Here is a 21,518-nt window from a genome sequence, read left to right as displayed (position 1 = left end):
CTTGTTTTGTTTTGAAACTGTTCTTGTTATGTTTATCCAGTTGTTTTCATTCTCCTTTTATTAAAATAAAACGGGTGAGATGTTGGGGTCTCCTCCCCCTGCCATGGAGCCCTGGGAGAGGGGCCCTGAGGGGAGGCACAGGGTTTCCCTGCCCCTGGTCAGTCTCATTTCCCATTGGTTGGTTTGTGTTCCCTGGTGTGGCCAAGGACCCTCGGGTCCTGTGACTGGGGAGTTCCTGAGCAGAGCCCCGGCCATGCGGCTGGAGAAATAAACATCTCTGAAACATCTACCACGAATCTGTCCATATATACTTCTTTTCCACGGGACTCCTGGTTTGATATATGCTTGTTACAGTAATCCCCACTGTAACAGAACACCACCAGGGCTGTTGACTCCACCACATCCCCGGGCAATCCATTCCAATACTTAACCACCCTTTCCATATGCACTGGCAGAGAAAGCAAGAGCTCTGCTGGACAAGTGTCTCCAAACCTCAAGAGACCCCAAAACTTGGGAGTTTCTGCCAAGTTTTAGCCGTTGCACAAATAAGGATCTGCTTTATATTTTTAAGTAATTACTGAGTAACAACATTTAACTGTGACTGCCCAGACATATATAACTGTGGACACAGGGACACCCTGGAAAGCATCCTGCAAATGGAGACATGTAGGGGCAGCCACACAGCCAGTGCAGTCCTGCTGTCATAGGCACAGAGCTCAGCCTTGATGGACACACATGCCACAGTGCTCGTAGCAGTTCACAGAAGCACAGAGTGGGTCAGGTTGGAAGGGACCACAGCGAGTCATCTGGTCCAAACTCCCTGCTCAGACAGGGTCATCCTGGAGCACATGGCACAGAATTGCATCCAGGTGGTTCTTGAATGTCTCCAGTGAGGAAGACTCTACAGACTCTATGGACAACCTGTTCCAGTGCACAGTCACCCACACAGTGAAGTTCTTCCTCATATTCAGGTGGAATTTCCTGTGCATCAGTTTCTGCCTATTGCCTTTCTCATTGTATTGCTTGGCTCCACCAGGGAAACTGGCTCCATCTCCTTCACACCCACCTTTTAGGTATTTATACACATTAATGAGGTCCCATCTCAGTCATCTCATCTCAAGGCTGAACAGGCTGAGCTTCCTCAGCCTGTCCTCATAAGAGAGATGCTCCGGTCCCCCAGTCATCCTTGTTGCCCTCCTCTGGACCTGCTCAAGTCTGTCTGGTACCCAGGAGCCCAGAACTGGACACAGCACTCCGGATGTGGCCTCACCAGGCCTGACTAGACGGGCAGGATCACCTCCTTCGACCTGCTGGCAATGCTCTTCCTAATGTACCCCAGGATACCGCTGGGCTTCCTGGCCGCAAGGGCCTGCTGGCTCAGGGACAGCCTGTTGTCCCCCGGGCCGCCCGGCTCAGACACACGCGGGGCTCCTGCGCGCCGCGGCCTCGGCGGCTCCGGCCTCCGCTCGCCCAGCGCCTTTCCAGCGCGGCCTCCCGCCGCCAGGGGGCGCGCCCCTCCGCCGCGGCGTGCGCGCTCCTCGCGCCGGCCCCGCCCCCGCCCCGCTTCCCGCCCGGCCGCGGCGCGAGCGCGGCCCCCGCGCGGCGCCCATGGCCGGCGTCATCCGGCGGCTGGATGAGGCCGTGGTGAACCGCATCGCCGCCGGCGAGGTCATCCAGAGGCCGGCCAACGCCATCAAGGAGATGATCGAGAACTGGTAACGCGGGGTGCGCCCCTCCCGCAGCCCGGCCGCGCTGCGTGGGGCGGGGGGGCTCTGCCGGGGCTGACACCGCGTCCCGGCCCCGCCTCCCGGCCCCGCTTCCCGGCCCCGCTTCCCGGCGGGCAGCGAGGGGCGAGCGGGAGCCCGGGTGCCGAGGAGGGGCGGTACCTGTGTGTGCTCGTACGGAACGCGCGGGAGGGCAGCTCCGCTCGGAAAGCCGCGTTCCTGTCTGCGTTTGTGCTCCGGCTTGTTTTGTTCTTGTTTGAGAAACTTATGAATCGTTTGGTTTCGGAGACAAGTTAGCATTCACAGAATCATTTAGGCTGGAAAAGACTCTTAAGATCGTCAAGTCCAGCCATTAACCCACCACTTCAAGTCTACCGCTAAGCCATGTCCCTAAGCACCACATCTTCAGGTCTTTTAAATACCCCCAGGGTCGGCGACTCAAACACTTCCTTGGCTGCCTGTTCTGTGCTTGACCACCCTTTCTCTGAAGACATGTATCCTAATATCCAATCGACATCTCTCCTTACACAAGTTGAGGCCGTTTTCTCATGACCCATCACTTGTTCTTTGGGAGAAGAGGCCAATCCCCACCTTGGTACAACCTCCTTTCAGGGAGGTGAGAGCAATAAGGTCATTCCTGAGCCTCCATTTCTCCAGGTTAAACGCCCCCAGCTTCCTCAGCCTCTCTTCATCAGACTTGTGCTCCAGACCCTTTACCAGCTCCACTGCCCTTCTCTGGACATGCTCCAGCCCCTCAGTATCTTTCTAGCAGTGAGGGGCCCAAAGCTGAGCACAGGATTTGAGGTGCGGCCTCACCAGTGCCAAGTACACGGGAACACTCATTGTCCTGCTGGTCGCACTTTTGCTGATACAGGCCAGGATGCCTTTGGCCTTTTTGGCCACCTGGTTACACACTGGCTCATGTTCAGCCAGCTGTTAGAGCAGCACCCCCCGGATCCTTTTCCATGTGGCAGCCTTCCAGCCACTCTCCCCTCAGCCTGTAGCATTGCATGGGGTTGTTGTCACGCAAGGGCAGGACCTGGCATTTCATCTTGTTGACCCTCATACCATTTGCCTCAACCTATCAATCCAGCATGACCCAATCCCTCTGCAGAACCTTCCTACCCTCCAGCAGATCAATGCTTCTGCCCAGCTTGGTGTTATCTGCAAACTGACTAAGGGTACACTCAATCCCATCATCCAGGTCATGGATAAAGATATTAAGCAGAACTCTGGGATTGAAATTGCTTTCTTGGTTTTTTGGTTTCTGCAGTTTGGATGCTAAATCTACAAGTATCCAGGTAATAGTTAAAGAAGGTGGTCTGAAGTTCATCCAGGTCCAAGATAATGGCTGTGGTATCAGAGTAAGTAAACAGAGTTGACAAGTACGCTGTTGTTTAATACTACCTTTTAAAAATTATTTCAATTTGTGTTTCTGATCTTGAACAAACTCAGAGAGTGACTATTGCTTGTCCCTTTCACATAGAAAGAAGATCTGGACATTGTATGTGAGAGATTTACTACAAGTAAACTGCAAAAATTTGAAGACTTGGCTAGTATTTCTACATATGGTTTTAGGGGCGAGGTAAGCTCTTCATCAAGGTTTTGAAACTGTTCATTGTTGTTACTCTGCTGTAGTGGGCTGTACATACTGTCTCATTCCCAGTACTTTTTACAGAAGCTTCTGTTTTCTGAGAGAGTCTGCTATGTGAATATAGTATTCAAAATACATTTCAGTGTCTTCCAAGATTAGGTGGATTCCTACAGGGAGGTATATATTCTTTTTGCTTTCTGGATTAAGATTTTTTTTTTTAATTGAAACAAAGCCTGTCTTCTCAAATGATGGTTCAGGAACTTACAGATAAAAGTGGAAGATTTGAGTTGAAGGTGAATCTTTGATGTCAGACATTTGTCTAAATACCACATTTAAAACGAAATGTTCAAAATGTACAGTGGTCTTCCTTTTCTTTTGCTATTAGACAAAGTTAGTATCTCTTACCCTTCAGATATACTGGTTTTTCATACTCTTATAGGCTGTATTTAAACTCTGGAAGAACAGTCAAGGATGAGCTTAACTTTCTCTTCTGGATGAACAAGATACATAAGTGTGTGTCCTGTGGTCAGATACAGAGATCCTCACATGCTCCAAAGAGTAGACTACTTGAGTCCTCTCCTCACACACTTTCAACATAATCATCTCCACAGTCAGTGGAGTCTGGTCCTGAGGCTGGTTTCATCTGTGTGGACATGTCCATTGAGTTTTCCAGGAAAACCATTATGACCTAACTTTGTAATATTACTTACAGTCAAGAGAAATACTTGGGCAGGAGTGAGAAAGTAACAGCTAAAACCTTCCAACTGCTTTCTTGTTAACATGAAAAAGGCACAACTGTAATAATTTTGCAAATTTCTTTTAGTTATGCTACGTGGTTAACCACTTGGATTGTCAGTGATAATGAAATGTTAGGGAAGCCAGAAGGATCTCCTGGATTAAATTCAGTATTATAGATACTAACATTTTTTTCAGCTTTATTGACCAGCAATTTCCTTGTAAGGATTTTTATTAATTACTTGCAAGTGGTATATTGAAATTTAGTGATGGTGTTTAAAGTGTGGACATGCCTCAGTGTTCTCCAGAGCAAGGTTTACAAAGATGCTTTCTCTTTTCCTAGGCTTTGGCCAGCATCAGTCACGTTGCCCATGTTACAGTAACAACTAAAACAGCTGATGCAAAGTGTGCATTCAGGTATGCTACCTATTATCCAGGTGACTTCTGCTGCATGCAGTAACAGATGTATCTATTTCAGAGCTCCTATTACAGAAGAGGGTATGGTAAGAGTAGGTACCAAAAAGGCTTGGAATATGAGAAAATGTATTTTTCCAAATTGTAAATGGAAGCTTGAGCTAAATAGTGTATTTTAAAATTGGTGGAGGTAGGTTGGGGAGGCAAGAGATCTTGAAGGAACTTCTACTTCAGTAGTTAATGTAGGCTAAACATTTGTCTTTTTCTCCATTTCAGGATAAAAGGTTATACATATATATTATGGGCATTGTGTCAAGCAAATTTTGGATGTCTCAGCATAGGAATTTACAGCTTAGTTTGTTATCCTGTGGTGCTTTATCCTATCCAAAAAGAGTTTTGAATGTTCTTTTGAAAACTTAATCTAAATTATAAGCAAGCTATTCCATTAATTTCTTAACTACTTTTAAGAAAAGGAAGTGGTAAAAAAGAGATGTTCTGAATCTTGGTTTTTCAAAAGATTGTGTTGTCTTTCTTGCACTAAATACACAGGGTATGTGAGACAGCAAAATAAAGTCTGTCCTTTGAATTTATGCATCTGTGTAACTTGCTGGAAGACCTACGTGGGTCAGAAATCTCTTATGCTCAAAATCCTGTTAGTGTCAAAAAGGAAACAGACTAAAGTCAAGAATTTCTCATTAGCATAATTGAAGTGTAAAGTCTAGTGAGAGAATTGTTATTAGGCCATGTCTACCTATTAAAGAAAAAATGCAGTAATCCTGCCTTTAGAGGAAAAGTCTCAGTAATACAATTTCAGAACACATATGCCATGATCTGCCTCCTTTCCTCTGCTATTATTCCCATCCCCCCACTGCCCCTCTGGCTCTTAAAATCAGCAAAGACAGTTTTGATCTAGCGAAAAGGTGTAGAAAGCTAATTCTCAGGGTCCCAAATTGTTTGCTGGGAGGAGTGTGACAATGATGGGATTTCTTTTGTTTTCTTCCTTAGTTGTGATCTGTCCATGTCTGCCCTCCTGTAAATCTAGATGTCTGACAACTTTTATTTTCTGCCTAGAGCTACTTACAGTGATGGAAAAATCAAAGCCCCTCCGAAGCCCTGTGCTGGAAACCAAGGAACTCAGATCACGGTAGGTTTTAATGCCCATTTTCTCTTGTTCCTTTTCTGTTCCTTGCTTGTTAGGCTTGCACCAATTACGTTGTAAGGTACATGACAGTATCACCTCTGGAGCTGCAGTTTGTCAGGTGAACATAGGGAGGCAAGGAATAAATTGAATGTTGATTCTTCATAAACTAAAGTATTCTCAGAAAATTTATATATAAAATAAAAATTAACAGGATGGATTTAGATTAATTCTATAGTAAGAGAGAATTTTAAAAATTGTTTTTAATTGTGAACTTTTTCTCTGTAGGTTGAAGATCTCTTTTACAATGTAAATACAAGGAGGAAGGCTTTAAAGAATCCAAATGAAGAATATGCAAAAATACTAGAAGTTGTTAGCAGGTAAACTGAAATAGGAGGCTCCCAATTCTGTATACTGCTATAGGGAGTACCAGGGTTTTTCAGAGGGACTGGCAAGTGTGTGTTTGGTGTCATTTTGTTGGTGGTGGTGGTGATTTTGTTTGTTAAGGTTTTTTTAAGCTATTTTTTAGTGTGCACTACCAGATAACAGTCTGTCCAATTTGATGTGAAGAATCCACATAGGAAGTAGTGTATTCTATCTGTGACTATTAATTATTTCTAAGAATTCCAGCAAAGAAATGGTGATGGACTTGAACAAGTGAACTTTAAATGTACTTGGGCTGAATAGAATTAATGTAAAAATCTGCTCAGGAGTATTGAGATTTCGCTGAATACAGTAAAGTTGAATGGCGACTTAACATCCCCAAAAAGGAGTAATGTCACTTTAGCTACTAGATGTTCCTTGCCTGGGCCCCTTGGTTGCGTGTTTTGCCACGTGCAGAGGCTTTGCAAGCAGGATCTGCACAATTTAAGCAAAAGAACTGCTTTAGACTTTCAGAAGACACGAAAGGTAGCAAAGAGTAGCAAGACTGTATACCAAGGTTTAGCCTACTCCCCAAATGAACTATTTAAGAGTCTTTACTGGGTCAGGCAGACTTCAGCCAGGAGGTGGAAGGTCAGCTCCTGCTGCTCTGTCAAACAGAATGATCTGAAGTCTTCCTGAGTTACAGCCCTCCAGCTCATTGGTTGTTGTTTTCATTAGGATTTTTCTGTTACTTAATTTTGGTGGTTTTTTCCACTTGAATTTTTGAGTTCACAGTCAGAGCAGTCTAATCTTTGTCTGCATTTTTACATTTCTCATTGTGCAAGGTTCTGTGGTGTTTCTTTTATTCACTATGCAGTAATTTCCCTGGAAGTCTGAGCCAAGATTGTGGAGCTGTAGTGTATCAGATCTCAGCTGTGGGATCACAAATAGCTGAACTGTGTGGGTAGGGGAAGTTATAAGGGTGGGCCAGCCATTATTCAGATGCTTCTCCCTAGTAGTTGAGGCTTGCTTCTGTTGTACTTAGGATGTTTTGGTGTTTTTATTTAGTTAAACCTGTGCAGTGAAACTGAAAAAACAGGTCTGTAGGAGCCGATCCTTTTTTTTGAGAAATAAGCTAAGCTGATCCTTGAATTTCTTATGGTTACAGTTGAGTTATAAATAGGGCACGCTTTTTTTTTTTTAGCTATGCAGTCTACAAAAGCTCAGGTTGGCTCAAATTGCATTACTGTCTAACAGGAAGTGAAATTGCTTGCCCCTATTACTAGCTGCTTTTCAGCAATCGGGGAAACAATTAACTTTTCTTCCACATACTGCAGACTTACATTTATGTGTTTTTCAGGTATGCTATCCATAACTCAGGCATCAGCTTTTCAGTTAAAAAGGTGTGTAGATAAAGTCTTTGTAACTTCACTGTGTGTCTGTATGTGCCTGTGTATATATACATAATGTGTGTATCTGAAAATGCCAGAAAATTTGCACTGCATCTTTTGGAGCAGGGACAGCACACAGCGCCTTCCCTTGTACTGCACTGTTGAAGGGTATGTTGGTGCAGTTTGCCTAGAAAGCACATCAGTTAGAAGTAAGCAAGACAAAAATATATTTGTCAGGAGTTTGTATGTTTCTGTGCGGTCAGTGCTGTATTTGGTTTAGCTTTATGAGCTGTTTCAGCTTCTCTGGAGAGGCTGGTTACTAAGTACTATATGAAAGAGGCTGGGGTAGATTACCCTCATTCTGTGCCATTCTTGATAATTATTTACTGAACTGAGTGTGCTCCTCACTTTCCACGGTGGAGTTACTAGCCTCAGTGGATCTGATGTGCTCCAGCTGATCTTGTAAATATGTGCCATTTACCATCCATTGCTTTTTGAACACAAGTAAGTAAATAAGAATACAAAACAATATAATGATGTTATGTTGTTTCCTGCCTTTGTTTTAGAAATGTTATTGTGTAGTTTAAAGTATTTCTAAAACTTTGTCCTGAAAGGTGACTTGATTGACACTCACTTCTGCTCTCTTTAGCAAGGTGACACCGTGTCAGATGTTAGAACCTTATCCAACGCCTCAACAGTGGACAACATTAGGGCCATCTTTGGAAATGCTGTTAGCAGGTATGTTGATGTCAAGTTTCCTTTTGATATTCCAGTGAATCACCCTCTCTTTTCTCTTTAAATACCATGGGCTATGATAACTTTTCTTGCTTCCTTCAAGGTTAATTTCAGAGAAGAGGGAGTGCAGCAATTAGAGAGCTCTCGCTTCTTTTCAGAATGTGTGACTTTTTTTGTGCACCAAAGGGAAGAGGAAAGTTACAAAGTTGTTCCTTTAATGTACTGAAAAGGAAACATCTGCTTGTAACTTTCCGAGTGCTCATGTAAAAACAGCAAGCTGAACCTGCGTTCTCTACAAGTTCATATTCTCTTCCTATACCATGAAAATCTTACCTCTTCTTACCGTCTGCTACCTCATAAATTTTGAAGCTACTCATATTGTTTTTTCTGAAATCTTATGGTTTCTTATTTTGACAAAAGCTACATTAGCTGAGGCTGTGTAAATCAGGTAGAAGTTAAAAAACTAAAAGATTGTATTTTGAAGATGTATCTGCCATTGTAGGAAAAATCCTCTTTATGAGACTTTCAGGCGTGAAGAATTCATGTTATGAATTTGTCCCATGAATAGCTGGGTGTCATTTTGATTCTGTTCTGTTACTGACTGAAGTCAAACTTCACATTTAATGAATGTAATTTCTAATTAATGAAAACACCTTTAGGAAACACAGCAAAATAGAGAGGCTACTCAGTAATAAGGTTTGCAGCTTTATGTATTTCCTTGTTAAGTATTCGTTTTTTCCTACTATGGATGCTCCTTTGGCAAGAGTTTTTCCTTTGTACAGTTCAGGATAAATCGCCCACTTCACAGTAAATGTTGTGAAAATTTATTTTCAAACAAAGCTTTTAATTTACCCAGTTCAAGGTGGTGTTAAAAACTGAACACAAATAAAAATGGCACTTGGTATCTATTTAAGTTGAATTGGAAAGAAGTTTTTACATTTTAACGACTACTCAACAGACCACCAAGACATATTAGACTGACAAAAGTGGACAAAGTAGTCCAAGAAATAATGTGCTTGTTCTTCCCTGGCTGTAGACAATTTTGAAGTGTTCTTGTCAATCACTGTCAATGACTTAAACAAAGAAATGCATGTTAAAATTATCAATAGATTATAATGCTGTGGATACTGTAATATGTTGCAGTATTAAAAATATAATGGAGGTAATTTTACAGACTCCAACCATACAACATTACCAGTTTACACTTAGTTGAGAAGAGGAAATGATACAGTTCAGGTTGAATAATTATTGTGGCCCAGCAGTCAGTGTTTGAGCTCTGAAATAATTCTAATGTTTTCATTAACCGGGATAGAAGATAGATCAGTATATGAAGTAGTGAGATTGAGCAATAGGCCCTAAGCCAAAGTTGACCTTTAGATGAACCTTCCAACCTTATGTTATATGATATTTTTATCTGCTCATTGGCAAAATATGCATGATCATTAGCAAAATACGTAGTGTAATAAGAATATATTTATCTTTCCAAATTTAGAGGATGGACAAGGCGGTGAAATCAGACATCTGACCTTGTTTGGGGGTGTATGGTCAAAGCCAACTCCCTTGGTTCCTCCTTGAGCCCTGGCCAGGCTTTGGGTGGAACCCAAGAAGAGAATGAAACCAGATGTTTCTGCATTAGGGTTATGTGGGCTTTTTTAGTCAACAGTGTAAAAGCTGGACCCTCACAGCAAAGGTGGAGTCTTCACCTACAAGTGAGCTCTCTGTGTAGGATTTCCCAGTTACCAGGAGTGGTTCTGCTTGTCCTGCACTGTGACCAGGCCTCCCCAGCTGATGTGTGCATCTGGGTGATGGTAAAGTGTTAGGGTAACTGGTGTTGTATCTTCTTAATCACTGTAGGCAATCTTCTGTAGTAATGAGTAGGTGCATTACTTAGGTTATCCCTTTGTAATTCTTTGCTGTTTTGAACTACAGTTAATTACACTCATCCCTTAAAGCTGGTGTCTGTATCTTTTGTGCTGACCCTGCCAGCTGGCGAAACAGAATATCATGTACTGTTCAAAATTTGCAGAATTAATTTTTTGATTGTGTTTCTGTCAAACTTAATAGGGAACTGATAGAAGTGGGCTGTGAAGATGCAAATCTGGCCTTTAAAATGAAAGGTTACATCACGAATGCAAACTACTCAGTGAAGAAATGCATATTTTTACTCTTCATAAACCGTAAGTTAAAAAAAAGGCAGCATTATGTACAGTCATGTGTTGCTTACATAAACAGAAGAACAAAACTTTCTGAAGACCTACAAAGTACCTGAGCATTTTTAAAAGCATTTTTAAGAATAAATATTGCAGTTAATTGTAAATCTTAAAGTGGTTTTTGATTTGTAATGTGCATCACACTTGGCACTGTATTTAGTGGAAAACAGCTAAAACTGGGCCTAAAGAAGTACCGAGGAGTATCGAGGTTATGGTTGTGTCCTGCCAGCTTACACTGAGTGATCCCTCCATTCTGTACCAACACTGGCATGGGTTGCAACAAACCTTGACTGTATGAAATAATGAAAAGGTAGTTTGGTTATTTCAGCATTTGTGGAAAAAAATACTTCTGAGTATAAAACATGCTAAGAAAATACTGTCTATTCCTGGTTTTATATGAAGAATAAATAGGTCTTGGGGGAAAATGTGCTTAACAGATACCTTTTGAAGACACGAAGCATGAAGATGTCTGAAGGAGCAGCTGGGCACTGTGCAGTGTGTTTTAGCTGGGCTCTTTGGAAACAGCGCTGTGTTCTGTGTTTCAGATCGGTTGGTAGAGTCAGCCGCTATGCGCAAAGCCATAGAAACTGTGTACGCTGCTTATTTGCCAAAAAGCACGCACCCATTCCTATACTTAAGGTAAAGTAATAGGAAGATGTAGCCTTTTCATGTTGTACGATATAACTAGGGTGAGTAGTTTAGAAGGACATTTCTGTTCCTTGTAATAGTGTTAAGCATTGCACTGAGGTAATTAATTGCGAGACAGGAGATTATTAAGTAACATCAAGGAAATCTTAAGAAGGCAGACCTTGTTTTTAGAAGTAGTGAGTATCTAATTTCAGCTGAAGTCCTTTCCTGTTAATTCATGAGACACTGCAAGTAAAAGATATTTGTAAAAGTGGGGTTTTGTAGTTGTACAATGGCGATGTTGGTTTAAGCTTACCTATGTAAGCTTATTTTGCCAAGTGATTTTGGGTTATTTTTTAATACACTAAACAAGTCTGACTGTAATACAACTTTAGCAGGTTTCAGGATCTTCTTGACTTCTTTGTATGGAATTTGTGTGGACAAATTTTGTCAAATTTGAACCAATTTTTGCTTTCTCTGCCATCCATGGGGTATTTTAGGTTAACTTCTTTTAAAATGTTTTCCAGCCTGGAAATAGCTCCCCAGAATGTAGATGTGAATGTGCATCCTACAAAACATGAGGTCCATTTTCTTCATGAAGACAGTATTCTGGAACGTGTGCAACAACATGTAGAGAGCAAGTTACTGGGCTCTAATTCTTCAAGGATGTACTTCACTCAGGTGAGAACGTGTATGGAGTGATGGCAGTTCTGCATTATTGTAATGATCAGGGATACTTTTACTCTGTTCAATAGTGCAATCTTTGCAGATATGGCACTTAAAAGTGTTGTACTGGTACCTTAAGATATTTGCTCTATGTTTCAGGGATGAAGTCACTTTAATATACCAGTATGGCAAAAGAGAGAAAAAAAAAGTATGGAAACACTTTAAGTATATTTCTGTCAAGTACCTGTTCGGTTGTCTTGATTTTATAAGTATGTTAGCCTTCACATGTGGTAAATTGTTTTCTTATTCTGCCCTGGTTTATGTGAAGATGATGTGATTGAGGAAACTGTTCTGTGTATTTGATAACACTTTGGATTTAATCTAACCAGAAAAAAAGTCAGGAAGATATTCTACTCTATGTAAAGCATAGCATGAGAACTACTATAATTTTTATACAAACTAATTTCCTTGTGATTTTTTTACTTTAAAGATTTTTTTCCTTTGAGACAAAGGAATGGTAACTAATGATTTTAGCTGCCAAGATGATGACATTCCTTTATGTGGATAGCAAGCGCAAAAATAGTGGCCTTTTAAGCAGTTGACACTCTGTTGGTGGGGTTTCAAATTTGCTCCTGAGCAGTAAGAAGTGTGGTTGATCTTTCTGGGTTTTTTTAAATGTGATTCAATCTCTTCTCTTTGTTTCCCCCTATCTGAATGAAGACGTTGCTTCCAGGGGCTGACTGCTCTTCCAGTGAGGTTGTAAAATCAGCAGCGAACCCTTCTGTGGTTACGAAGGGAACCAGCGATAAAGTTTACGCGCACCAGATGGTCCGCACTGATTCCCGAGAGCAGAAATTGGATGCTTTTCTTCAGCCAGTGAACAACCCCCTAAGTGCAGGCCCCACTGAAGTGACAGCAGAGGTTAATGCAGGACCTCCAGAGGGTGCAGGCAGACCCCAGGATGCTGAAATGGAAGAAGTCAGCGACCTGGTTGAAATGGCTGATGTTCAGGAGGATGCAGTGAAGCCTGGGGGGCCAAGCGAGAGTCGACACCTGTCTCCTGAGACTGTGCCTTCTAGGTGAGTCTCACCTTTCCTCAGGTGGTGCAAGGCTACCTATTCATTTCATGGCATAGCCCTGAAACTATAGATTTTTCTGATCTCTTTGCATTTCTGCTTTTCCAGAGGGGAACAATTCTCTAGAATAACTTTTCATGACATTTTATTGAGAAATTAAAGTTAATCTGTGAACTGTGAATTATGTAATTTGTGATAAATTTTGTGACTGGAATAGGATTTCCATGCATACTGAAAGGCAGGAAGCAATATACATAATGGCATTAGTTTAGGGAGATCATACTGGTCTGTCTCTTTCTGGAAGCTTCCCTTTTGTGGAGGGATAGAAACTACATCACAGAATTTGACAGGCATTACCCTAGCAAAGGTAAAAGTGCTATTATTATTGTTAGAGCTCCTGGAAGAGCTGTTAGGAGAGGCCAAAGTCTTCTGAGGGAATCTGATTCCCTCTCCCCGGTATAACAGAAAAATGGGCATGGAAAAAAAAATCATTAGAAATACCAACATATTTAGATATGTCCTTTAGAGCCCAATTTGCTTGGTGCTTAAGCAACAATTGCCTAATATTAGAGTCACAAATTCTCTTAAAATTCTGAACTACCCTTTCCCAACAAATTATTCCTCAGAAGCAAAATAAAACTGTCTTTCTGGGAAACTGTCTGCATTTCCTGTGTTAACATACAGCATGTGAATTGAGCATCCCATCTGTTGCTGTGTTTAGCCTAAGTGATAGGAGAATTGAACATAATTCCTTTTGTTTTGGTATTGCAGGAAGAGACCACATGAAGACACGGACATAGAATTGGAGAAAGATCACACCAGAAAGGACATGACTGCTGCTTGCACCCCTAGAAGAAGAATTATCAACTTGACAAGTGTGTTGACTCTCCAGGAAGAAATTGAGAACCAGGCACATGCAAGTAAGCAAGGCTTGTTTCTCAAAATTACTGTTATTCCACCAACTAAATATGACTGTTTGAACTGGAAAAAGGTATTTAAAAGGAGGCCCAGTGAACTTACTGTGTTGCTAAGCAAGTTTTTAACAAAAGTTTTTGCTTTTCATTTTTATTTGTATCTGTCCCACTTATATGAAATGGTGAGACTTGTAAAATATTGTCTCTTTTGTAAAGAGTTGTTTTAGACAGAGGTAAAAGGTTTGCGAATCTTTCTAGGGTGTTTCCCTCTTAGCTCAGTTGCCTCTGAAGGCAGCTTACCCTGACTCATACCCTTATTATTCATATGTCTAAATGCTAAGAATATCACATCCTGGGGGCTCTGTTGGATTTGTTTTGATTTTTCTGCTTGTAAGAACTGGGGACACTCCACACAGACATCTGTAATAAATAACTTTATAAACTGCTAAGAATCTTAAACTTTAGAAAGCATGAACTTTTACTTTACTTGTGCTGCAGTAAATGTTTTGCAGAAGACTGGTAATTCTGAGCCAGTAATTCCATATGTGACTGTCACTGTTTAAATACTGAAATCAAAGAGTTGTCCCTGAACCATAAAATACCCAAAAATGTCTCAAAATGCGTGATAGAACTTTTGAAGCTGCCTATGGTTGTGTCTCATCTTCACATCTGTAAGAAATACCTAGAAGAGACTTTGGAAAGAGAGAAATCTTTTCTCAGACTGTTACCGTCTTTTGGAAAACATAAGAGTGGAATTAGGGTAGCGTAGTGCTTTGTACATGCTGTGACTGCAGTGCCAAACATCTGTAACAAAGCTGCTCCCAAGGATGGCAACTAGTGAATTTTTTTTGTGGAATGCCTAAAATGAACTCTTTTATGAAATCTGACATCTCATACCCTTCCCAGCCTTCTCATTCATATATATATATTTTAAAAAACTTTGTGAGAGAAAAACAAAGAAATTATGAAAAAAAATTATGGACCTATTCTATCACACTTTTAGAATTTAGTTTGACAATACCTAGATTGTGCTGCAAAGCTGGTTTACACTGCAGTTTTTGAAGTACATATGTGCTCCTCACCAATCTCCTGTGGCTGGAAATTAATCTTTGAAGGTATTCAAACACAGGGTTTTTAATTTTAATTTTTTTTTCTAATTTGCGTTTGTAGTTTAAATGTTAAATAACTATTCTCCCTTATGCTTTAACAGTATGAGTATGCACAGAAGTTATTAATATTTCAAAACTTGTGAATAATTGGTCATACAGGGATATAAGAAGAAGCAGGGGTGTAGTAGGACTGAACAGTAATCTGAGACTTTCATGCTAAGAAGATGCAAACCACTCAACTAAATAAACGAGGGCAGGGTTGTGTCTCGGTTTTGGAGACAAAACTAAAGGAGGAAACACTCCGGAGTGAGTGTCTCCTCCGAAGGGAAAAGGGCCTACCCTTTTCCTCCACCAACAAGACAAGTGGGTCACAGCAAGTGAAAGTGGAAAAAACAAACTGTTTATTAACACACAAACAAAACAGGGTAGAACAGGATAAAAATAAAACCTCCAAATACAACAAATTCCCGGAGAGGGAACAGACACACAGGCTCGGACCAGCCGGGGCCACCCCCGCAGGCTCCCCGGACTGGCGAGGAGGGAAGGGAGGCAGTGAGGCAAGGGAGAGGGAAGGGAAAAAGAACAAGAAAAAAAAAACCCAACAGAACCTTTTCCCAGCTATGCAGAACACAAAAGAAACCCAAAGAGCAGCACAGCGCTCCCGGCACACTCCCTCCGAGCCCCGCAGAGCCCCCCGAGCCCTTGGGCTGAGCCATTAAAGTGCCCCGCACTCGGTCCCACGGCCCCACCCCCCGGGCCCATCTGAAGGCACAGCGGCCTTGGGCGGTGAGCGGATGGTTTAGGAATAAAGCGGCTTCGTAACATCACCCCAGGACAGGCTGCAACTATGAAATGACATCCTTTTGTTTCTTCCCCACCTCTCTATTGTTTCAGAACTTCAGGAGATGCTACGTGATCACTCGTTTGTTGGTTGTGTTAGTCCTCAGTGGGCTCTGGCCCAGTATCAGACAAAGCTGTACCTTCTCAATACAACAAAACTCAGGTAAAAGAGTTGTAAGACCTGTTGGCAGCTGAAATAAGTACCAGTTGTGAAGCTAATTAGAAGAAGGAAGGAAATGACAGAGAAAACAACATCGTTCTTGTTGCCTATCTGAAAAGTCACGAGGCTAAGGGTTAAGCAGTCAGTTCAGAACAGTGGAAACAAGTCTGGCACACTTGGGAAAAGTTGCAGGGAATCAGTGTAACTAAAATGCCAACTACTGTATTCTGTACTCACAGACAGTGGGAAGGGAAAGAATTTTTCTTGCTTCATGATGATGTATGATCATCACCATAATTTGCTGCAGGATCATCTACAGCACACTGTATAGAGCAGAGGCTTCAGAAGAGTCCTGTAAAACATTGTATCCAACTGGGTTAAGAGTATCTGCAGGACGTGATTGTAACACAAACTGTGTAATTTTGCCTCTGCAGCCTTACAGGGCTAGCTACTTAATTTTTTGTAACAAATCAGAGAATAGATTTGGGGTAGATATGTCTATTAATTTCACAGTTCCTTTGCATTTCTTACAGTGCAGTAAAGGAGTAAAGAAGTGGAAATATAAACTATCAGGGAATAAATCGATAGGGATTGGATACTTGAGTATGTAACCTTTCTGCACCAGTGTGGCTGATGAGGTCAGAAACCAAGAAATAGACTTGTAAATATCTAGGTAGTGCAGGTGAACCGTTAAACTCTTTAGTTAAAATAAGGTCTTTATTAATAGGACTGAATATATACATCTGATGTTTCCAGGATGATACTTTCCCTTCTTAATTATGGTAACTTGGAGATATGATATCCTGTCCATATAACTAATTTTTATGCTTCAATTTAGCCAAGAACTCTTCTACCAGATACTTATTTATGACTTTGCAAACTTTGGAGTCTTAAGGTTGTCTGTAAGTATAATTTTACATTATATCCTATATAAAAAGATTTTAAAACAATGTATTTACAAAATGTCTGTCCTTTCAGACAAATGCATGGTTTTTGGTTGCACAGTCAGGTTGGCTTTTGTCCACTACAAGAGTATTGTTTTGTTTCTCAGTAAGAATATAGAAAATTCAGTAATTTTGTAGCTGCTACTGTTAAATTGTCATCCTGGCTGCTTGTTATTAGTGTCAGTTGTAGTTGTTCACCAAGTTTTGCTGTTGCTCATTACATTGGGACAAATAATTAATTTGAATATACAAATTACAGAAATACAGTGTTGATTGCCAGTGTTCGTCCTGTAAAATATCACAGTGCTCAGCAGGATTGTGGACTGCAGAGAAAGAAGAAAGAAATTCATACCTTTTTAGCCTGGTTGTGATAAACAGAACTGTTAGTTCTGCAGGCCAGATGTAGTGTATTACAATTAGTTAGTATGTGAAGGAAGAAGCAATAGATTTCCAATAGGGTGTGCTGATCATTAACCAAAGTTTTGCTTTCTTCATTTTTTAGGAGCCAGCTCCTTTATATGAGCTTTCCATGCTTGCTTTAGAGGATCCTGAAAGTGGCTGGACAGAAGAAGATGGCCCAAAAGAAGGGCTTGCTGAGTACATTGTGGAGTTTTTGAAAAAGAAGACTGAAATGTTGAAAGATTATTTTTCTCTTGAAATTGATGAGGTGACTGCAGCTATTACTTCTGACAGTAAATGAATGGTGGACTTGGCAGTGTTAGGTTTGTGGCTGGATTCAACCTTAAAGGTCTTTTCCAACCTAAATGATTCCATAATTCTACATTTTGGAGACAGATAACCGCAGTAGTTTGCTTGCAGTGCTTACCATCATTAAGAATTAGTTCTAGTAAGATTTTAGGTGGCATAAGCCTTTCGTTAAAAATGCTCAGCACTTATGCTGCTGCTACACAAAGTTTCTGTTTAATTAGTTACCAAGTCACAGAATGGGTTAGGTTGGCAGGGACCACAGTGGGTCATCTGTTCCAACCTCCTTGCTCAGGCAGGGTCATCCTGGAGCACACGGCACAGGATTGCATCCAGGTGGTTCTTGAATTTGTCCAGTGAGGGAAACTCCACAGCCTCTCTGGGCAATCCACAATTTAGTAATTGCTTCCATAACTAATGCAGATCTGTTGACCAACAAGGTGTCAATCTTAACCAGCTTTCAAGTCAGACAGGGCTGCAGCACCACTGTGGCTCTTAATGTGTCTTTTTTGTGTGGCTTTAAGGCATCCCTTACTTTATACAAAAGTGAACAACTTCATCAAACCCAGGCACTTCATTTGGATGTTTGCCCAGGAAGTGGTACCTGTGTATCCTAGAGCTAGAGGAGAAGGCTGAATTCAGCCACTCCCTGAGCTGAGTGGCTTAATCCATGCCTTGTGAAATTAAACTCTGCCAATAACTCTCTTCCTTCCAGGCAATTTCTGCCTGGCATCAGGCTTTAGAAACTTGTAAGGCTCACTGAGTTTGGTAAGAAACAGTCTTACAATATGTAACAGTTTTGGTGCTTTTACTGTGAGGAAGAACTTTCTTTTTTTACTGAAGTAGCAGTGTTGCCTTGCAGGAAGGAAATCTTACTGGGTTACCACTTCTGATAGACAACTATGTCCCACCACTGGAAGGACTGCCTATGTTTATCCTGCGCTTGGCCACAGAGGTATATTCTCTTAATTATTCTAATAATGCACAATTACTTTTTTTACTTTACATTTAAGCAATTCCAGCCTTCCTTTGCAGTTTCTGGTGCAGGTTAAGTGTACTGTTACGTGTTCCAGATGCTTTTCTGTGGTTACTGATTAGTTATGCTTTGCTTCTGTATTTATAACTACTGACTGAATGAGCCTCTATTTTGATTTAAAAGCCTGCATTCCTACCCTCTTTTTTCATTCTATAATTTTACCTTACCAGGACAAAAATGGCCAATACATTAATATGAATTTTCCATGTTAAGAATCTCTATCAAGTCTCTTACTGCTACCCAGATTCTGTAAGATGACTCTTCTTTTTTGTAACAGGTAAACTGGGATGAAGAAAAAGAGTGTTTTGAAAGCCTAAGTAAAGAACTATCCATGTTCTACTCCATCAGAAAGCAGTATATAATAGAGGAAGCCAACCTGGCAAACTCTCAGGTACAAGAATACTGTAACTAGTCCTGTGAGCAGATAACTAACAACATACAGGAAACTGCTGCTCTTTCAGATATAGACTTATAATCCCAGCTCTTTCAGTGAACTGAGTCAAGTAGCAGTGTGGCAAGATTCTGAAAGAATGTGGCTTAAATTTTCTGAAGTATTACAGGTATTGAGGGAACCTTTTAACTTTGGGCATTGCAGTGTACTTAATATTATAACAAGCCTCCTTGGCCTCCAAGTTGGAAATGTATTTTTTATGCTATATTTCTACAGAAGAACAAGGATGCATATAAATTTAAAATACAGCCTGATTGTGTCTAAATATCTGCCCAATCATTCAGTTAAGCTCACCCATTCTGCAAGTGACTTCACAGAGCTTAGAATTTACTGTATAGAATGAACTTTTCTAATACCAGCAGAATTTTACAATTGCTGTAGTCTTACATAGTAAAGTTTTTAAGGAGTGCTGTCCTCTAGTTAAACAGTACCTCGGTTTAATTGTTTGTACTTTTCTTCCTGTATTTCAGAATGAAGATTCTGAGTCTGGTTCAACAACATGGAAATGGACTGTGGAACACGTGCTTTACAAAGCTTTTAGGACTCATCTTTTACCTCCTAAACACTTTGCAGAAGACGGCAACATTTTGCAGCTTGCTAACCTGCCTGACCTGTATAAAGTTTTTGAAAGATGTTGAGCACATAGTTATTAAAGATTGTTTTTTTAGATAGACACCATTTATGTTACCTTCAATTTTACTTAGTAGAAGATAAAGCTGAAATCTTGATGGAAGAAAAAAAGAGAGGATTTAGTATCATATGAAACTACTAACATGGCAGCAAATGCTCTATTTTCCTTCTGTTGATCAAAGTATAAAAAGCATAATTTTTGCTTTGTCTAAACCCACCAAAATCCCTACAATAAAATCTCCACTTACACTCTGAGTTTCCCTATTAACCAATCTGCTGACAGAATACACTTCTACTGAAGAAAATTAACTGGGTTAAGTGATTGTGGAAGAAGATAGAGCTTAATTTAGTTGAAATGTGAGTGCTTTAACTTCACTGCTTTTGGAAATCAAATTAGGTTACCTGCATTCTTTTAAGTATGACTGTTGTCTGACAGTACCTGCAATGTGAATGTACATGCAAAGCACTTAAAATCATCCATAACTGCAGGAGTTAGGCTTGTAATATTTCAGGACCCTTGCTGAAATAAGGCAAATCCCTTCCCTTTTAATCAAGGAGTCAGAGAATAGAAATGGGAATGCTCTGGCAGGTAGTAAATGAGCATGAACACATAATATTAATTGTCTCCAATTTAATGAGTAGGGCTTAGGAGATCTGTTACTTACAAGGCTGTCCCAACAGAGAAAACATTTTTCTAAGTCCAAGAGGCATCTAGCATCCAAACCAAAAAGGAAAGCAAGCTTCATTTTTTACCCTGTAAATATTTCTGTTCCATTTGAAAGCAGCTCTGGTACAAGCAGAAGCATTAATGCTCTTGGATTGCTGAGGTGCCAAACCCTGCCTTACTTTGAGAAATACTCATGAAGGGCAGCAGTTTGATGTGAGTCCAAAAAGACAGGTCCTCTCAGATGGGCATCTGCTGGCCTCAAGTAAAGTATAACACAGGGGCTGTGTAACTTCATCTATTTCAAGGGTGCCAAGTGCAGATGCTGATAATTTCTCACCAATGATGTGCCAGCTTCAAAAGAGTGGGAGTTCTCAATAGTAGAAAACCACACTGTTCCAGAAAGCGTCTCCTTCCTTCTGCTCCCCCTCTTCGACGACAATCCTGGCGATGGGATAACTACTGGGGAATTCATGTCTTCTTGAGCCAGGCAGCCCAGCAAATGACCTCTGAAGTGAGCAGAATCTGGCTTGTGCTGGCCTCAGCCCACGTATTACTTCTGGCAATGAACGGGCATGGAGAATGTGGAGAATATAGGAACTACTAATGGAAATAATATTTGTATTGTGATTCCATTGTGCTTGCCCTTGCTAGTGTGCTTGTCTTGTGATTTCGGCACACTGCTGTATGACTCTTCACATGTAATACCTAATATATCAAATAAGTAAATTTGATATTGAACATGAAAAGCTCTCTCTGTGGAACATCCAAAAGAACCTGGACTCCGACATGTACATGTGAGAAATGTCTAGAGATCACCACAGGCATACTTACAGTGTATGTTAAGTGTGGCAGCAGTCTGGTGTGCACTCACATGCCATGTAACAAATGCCAGCTCCTCATCAAATTGTTGTGCGGGTTCCTGGACCCCACAAAACTAACAAACCCCAAAATCATAAGTATATTTTGAGTTACACTCGTTTTCTTCTGGTTTTGGTATTTTTTCCCCTTTTGGGATTTAATGGAAACCTGATGACATAGTGCCAAGTTTTTGTCACAAAATGAAAAATACTGATAGTTCAAATACCTTTTTTTTTCTTCTAATCTGTGTATATTTCAGAGCATTAAGCAACCTGATACAGCTTAACTGACTTCCTTTGGGTAAAAAATGTAGGAAATCTTTCTTGCAAAATATATTTTGAAGTTAAGATTGCAGTAAACCGTCAATCAAACATTCCTGTCACAGATATATGACAGGCAGGTGATTGTACTTCGGTTAACATCTTGCTTAGGTTATTTTTCCTTTTAAATCCTTGATTCAAATCTGCTTCTTGAAACAAAACTTCTTAAATCTCATTTTCAAGCCCAATGAAAAGCAAACCCAACACATTA

The 21,518-nt window shown here is 40.8% G+C and overlaps 1 protein-coding gene across 1 annotated transcript; it reads left to right on the top strand.

The window, feature by feature from the left end:
- The first annotated feature begins 1,582 nt into the window (after positions 1-1,582).
- MLH1 (mutL homolog 1) lies at positions 1,583-20,823 on the top strand. Its single transcript, XM_082296615.1, has 19 exons — positions 1,583-1,715; positions 2,998-3,088; positions 3,211-3,309; positions 4,397-4,470; positions 5,539-5,611; positions 5,894-5,985; positions 7,329-7,371; positions 8,009-8,097; positions 10,159-10,271; positions 10,850-10,943; positions 11,459-11,612; positions 12,318-12,676; positions 13,445-13,593; positions 15,591-15,699; positions 16,535-16,598; positions 17,143-17,307; positions 18,208-18,300; positions 18,659-18,772; positions 19,303-20,823. The coding sequence occupies exons 1-19, from the start codon at positions 1,609-1,611 to the stop codon at positions 19,468-19,470; spliced, it is 2,250 nt and encodes a 749-aa protein (XP_082152741.1). The 5' UTR covers positions 1,583-1,608; the 3' UTR covers positions 19,471-20,823.
- The last annotated feature ends 695 nt before the right edge of the window (positions 20,824-21,518 follow it).

The sequence above is a fragment of the Coloeus monedula genome (assembly GCF_965178545.1).
Source record: "Coloeus monedula genome assembly, chromosome: 1".
In the NCBI taxonomy this organism is placed as follows: domain Eukaryota; kingdom Metazoa; phylum Chordata; class Aves; order Passeriformes; family Corvidae; genus Coloeus; species Coloeus monedula.
This window is presented reverse-complemented; position numbering and strand designations above follow the sequence as displayed.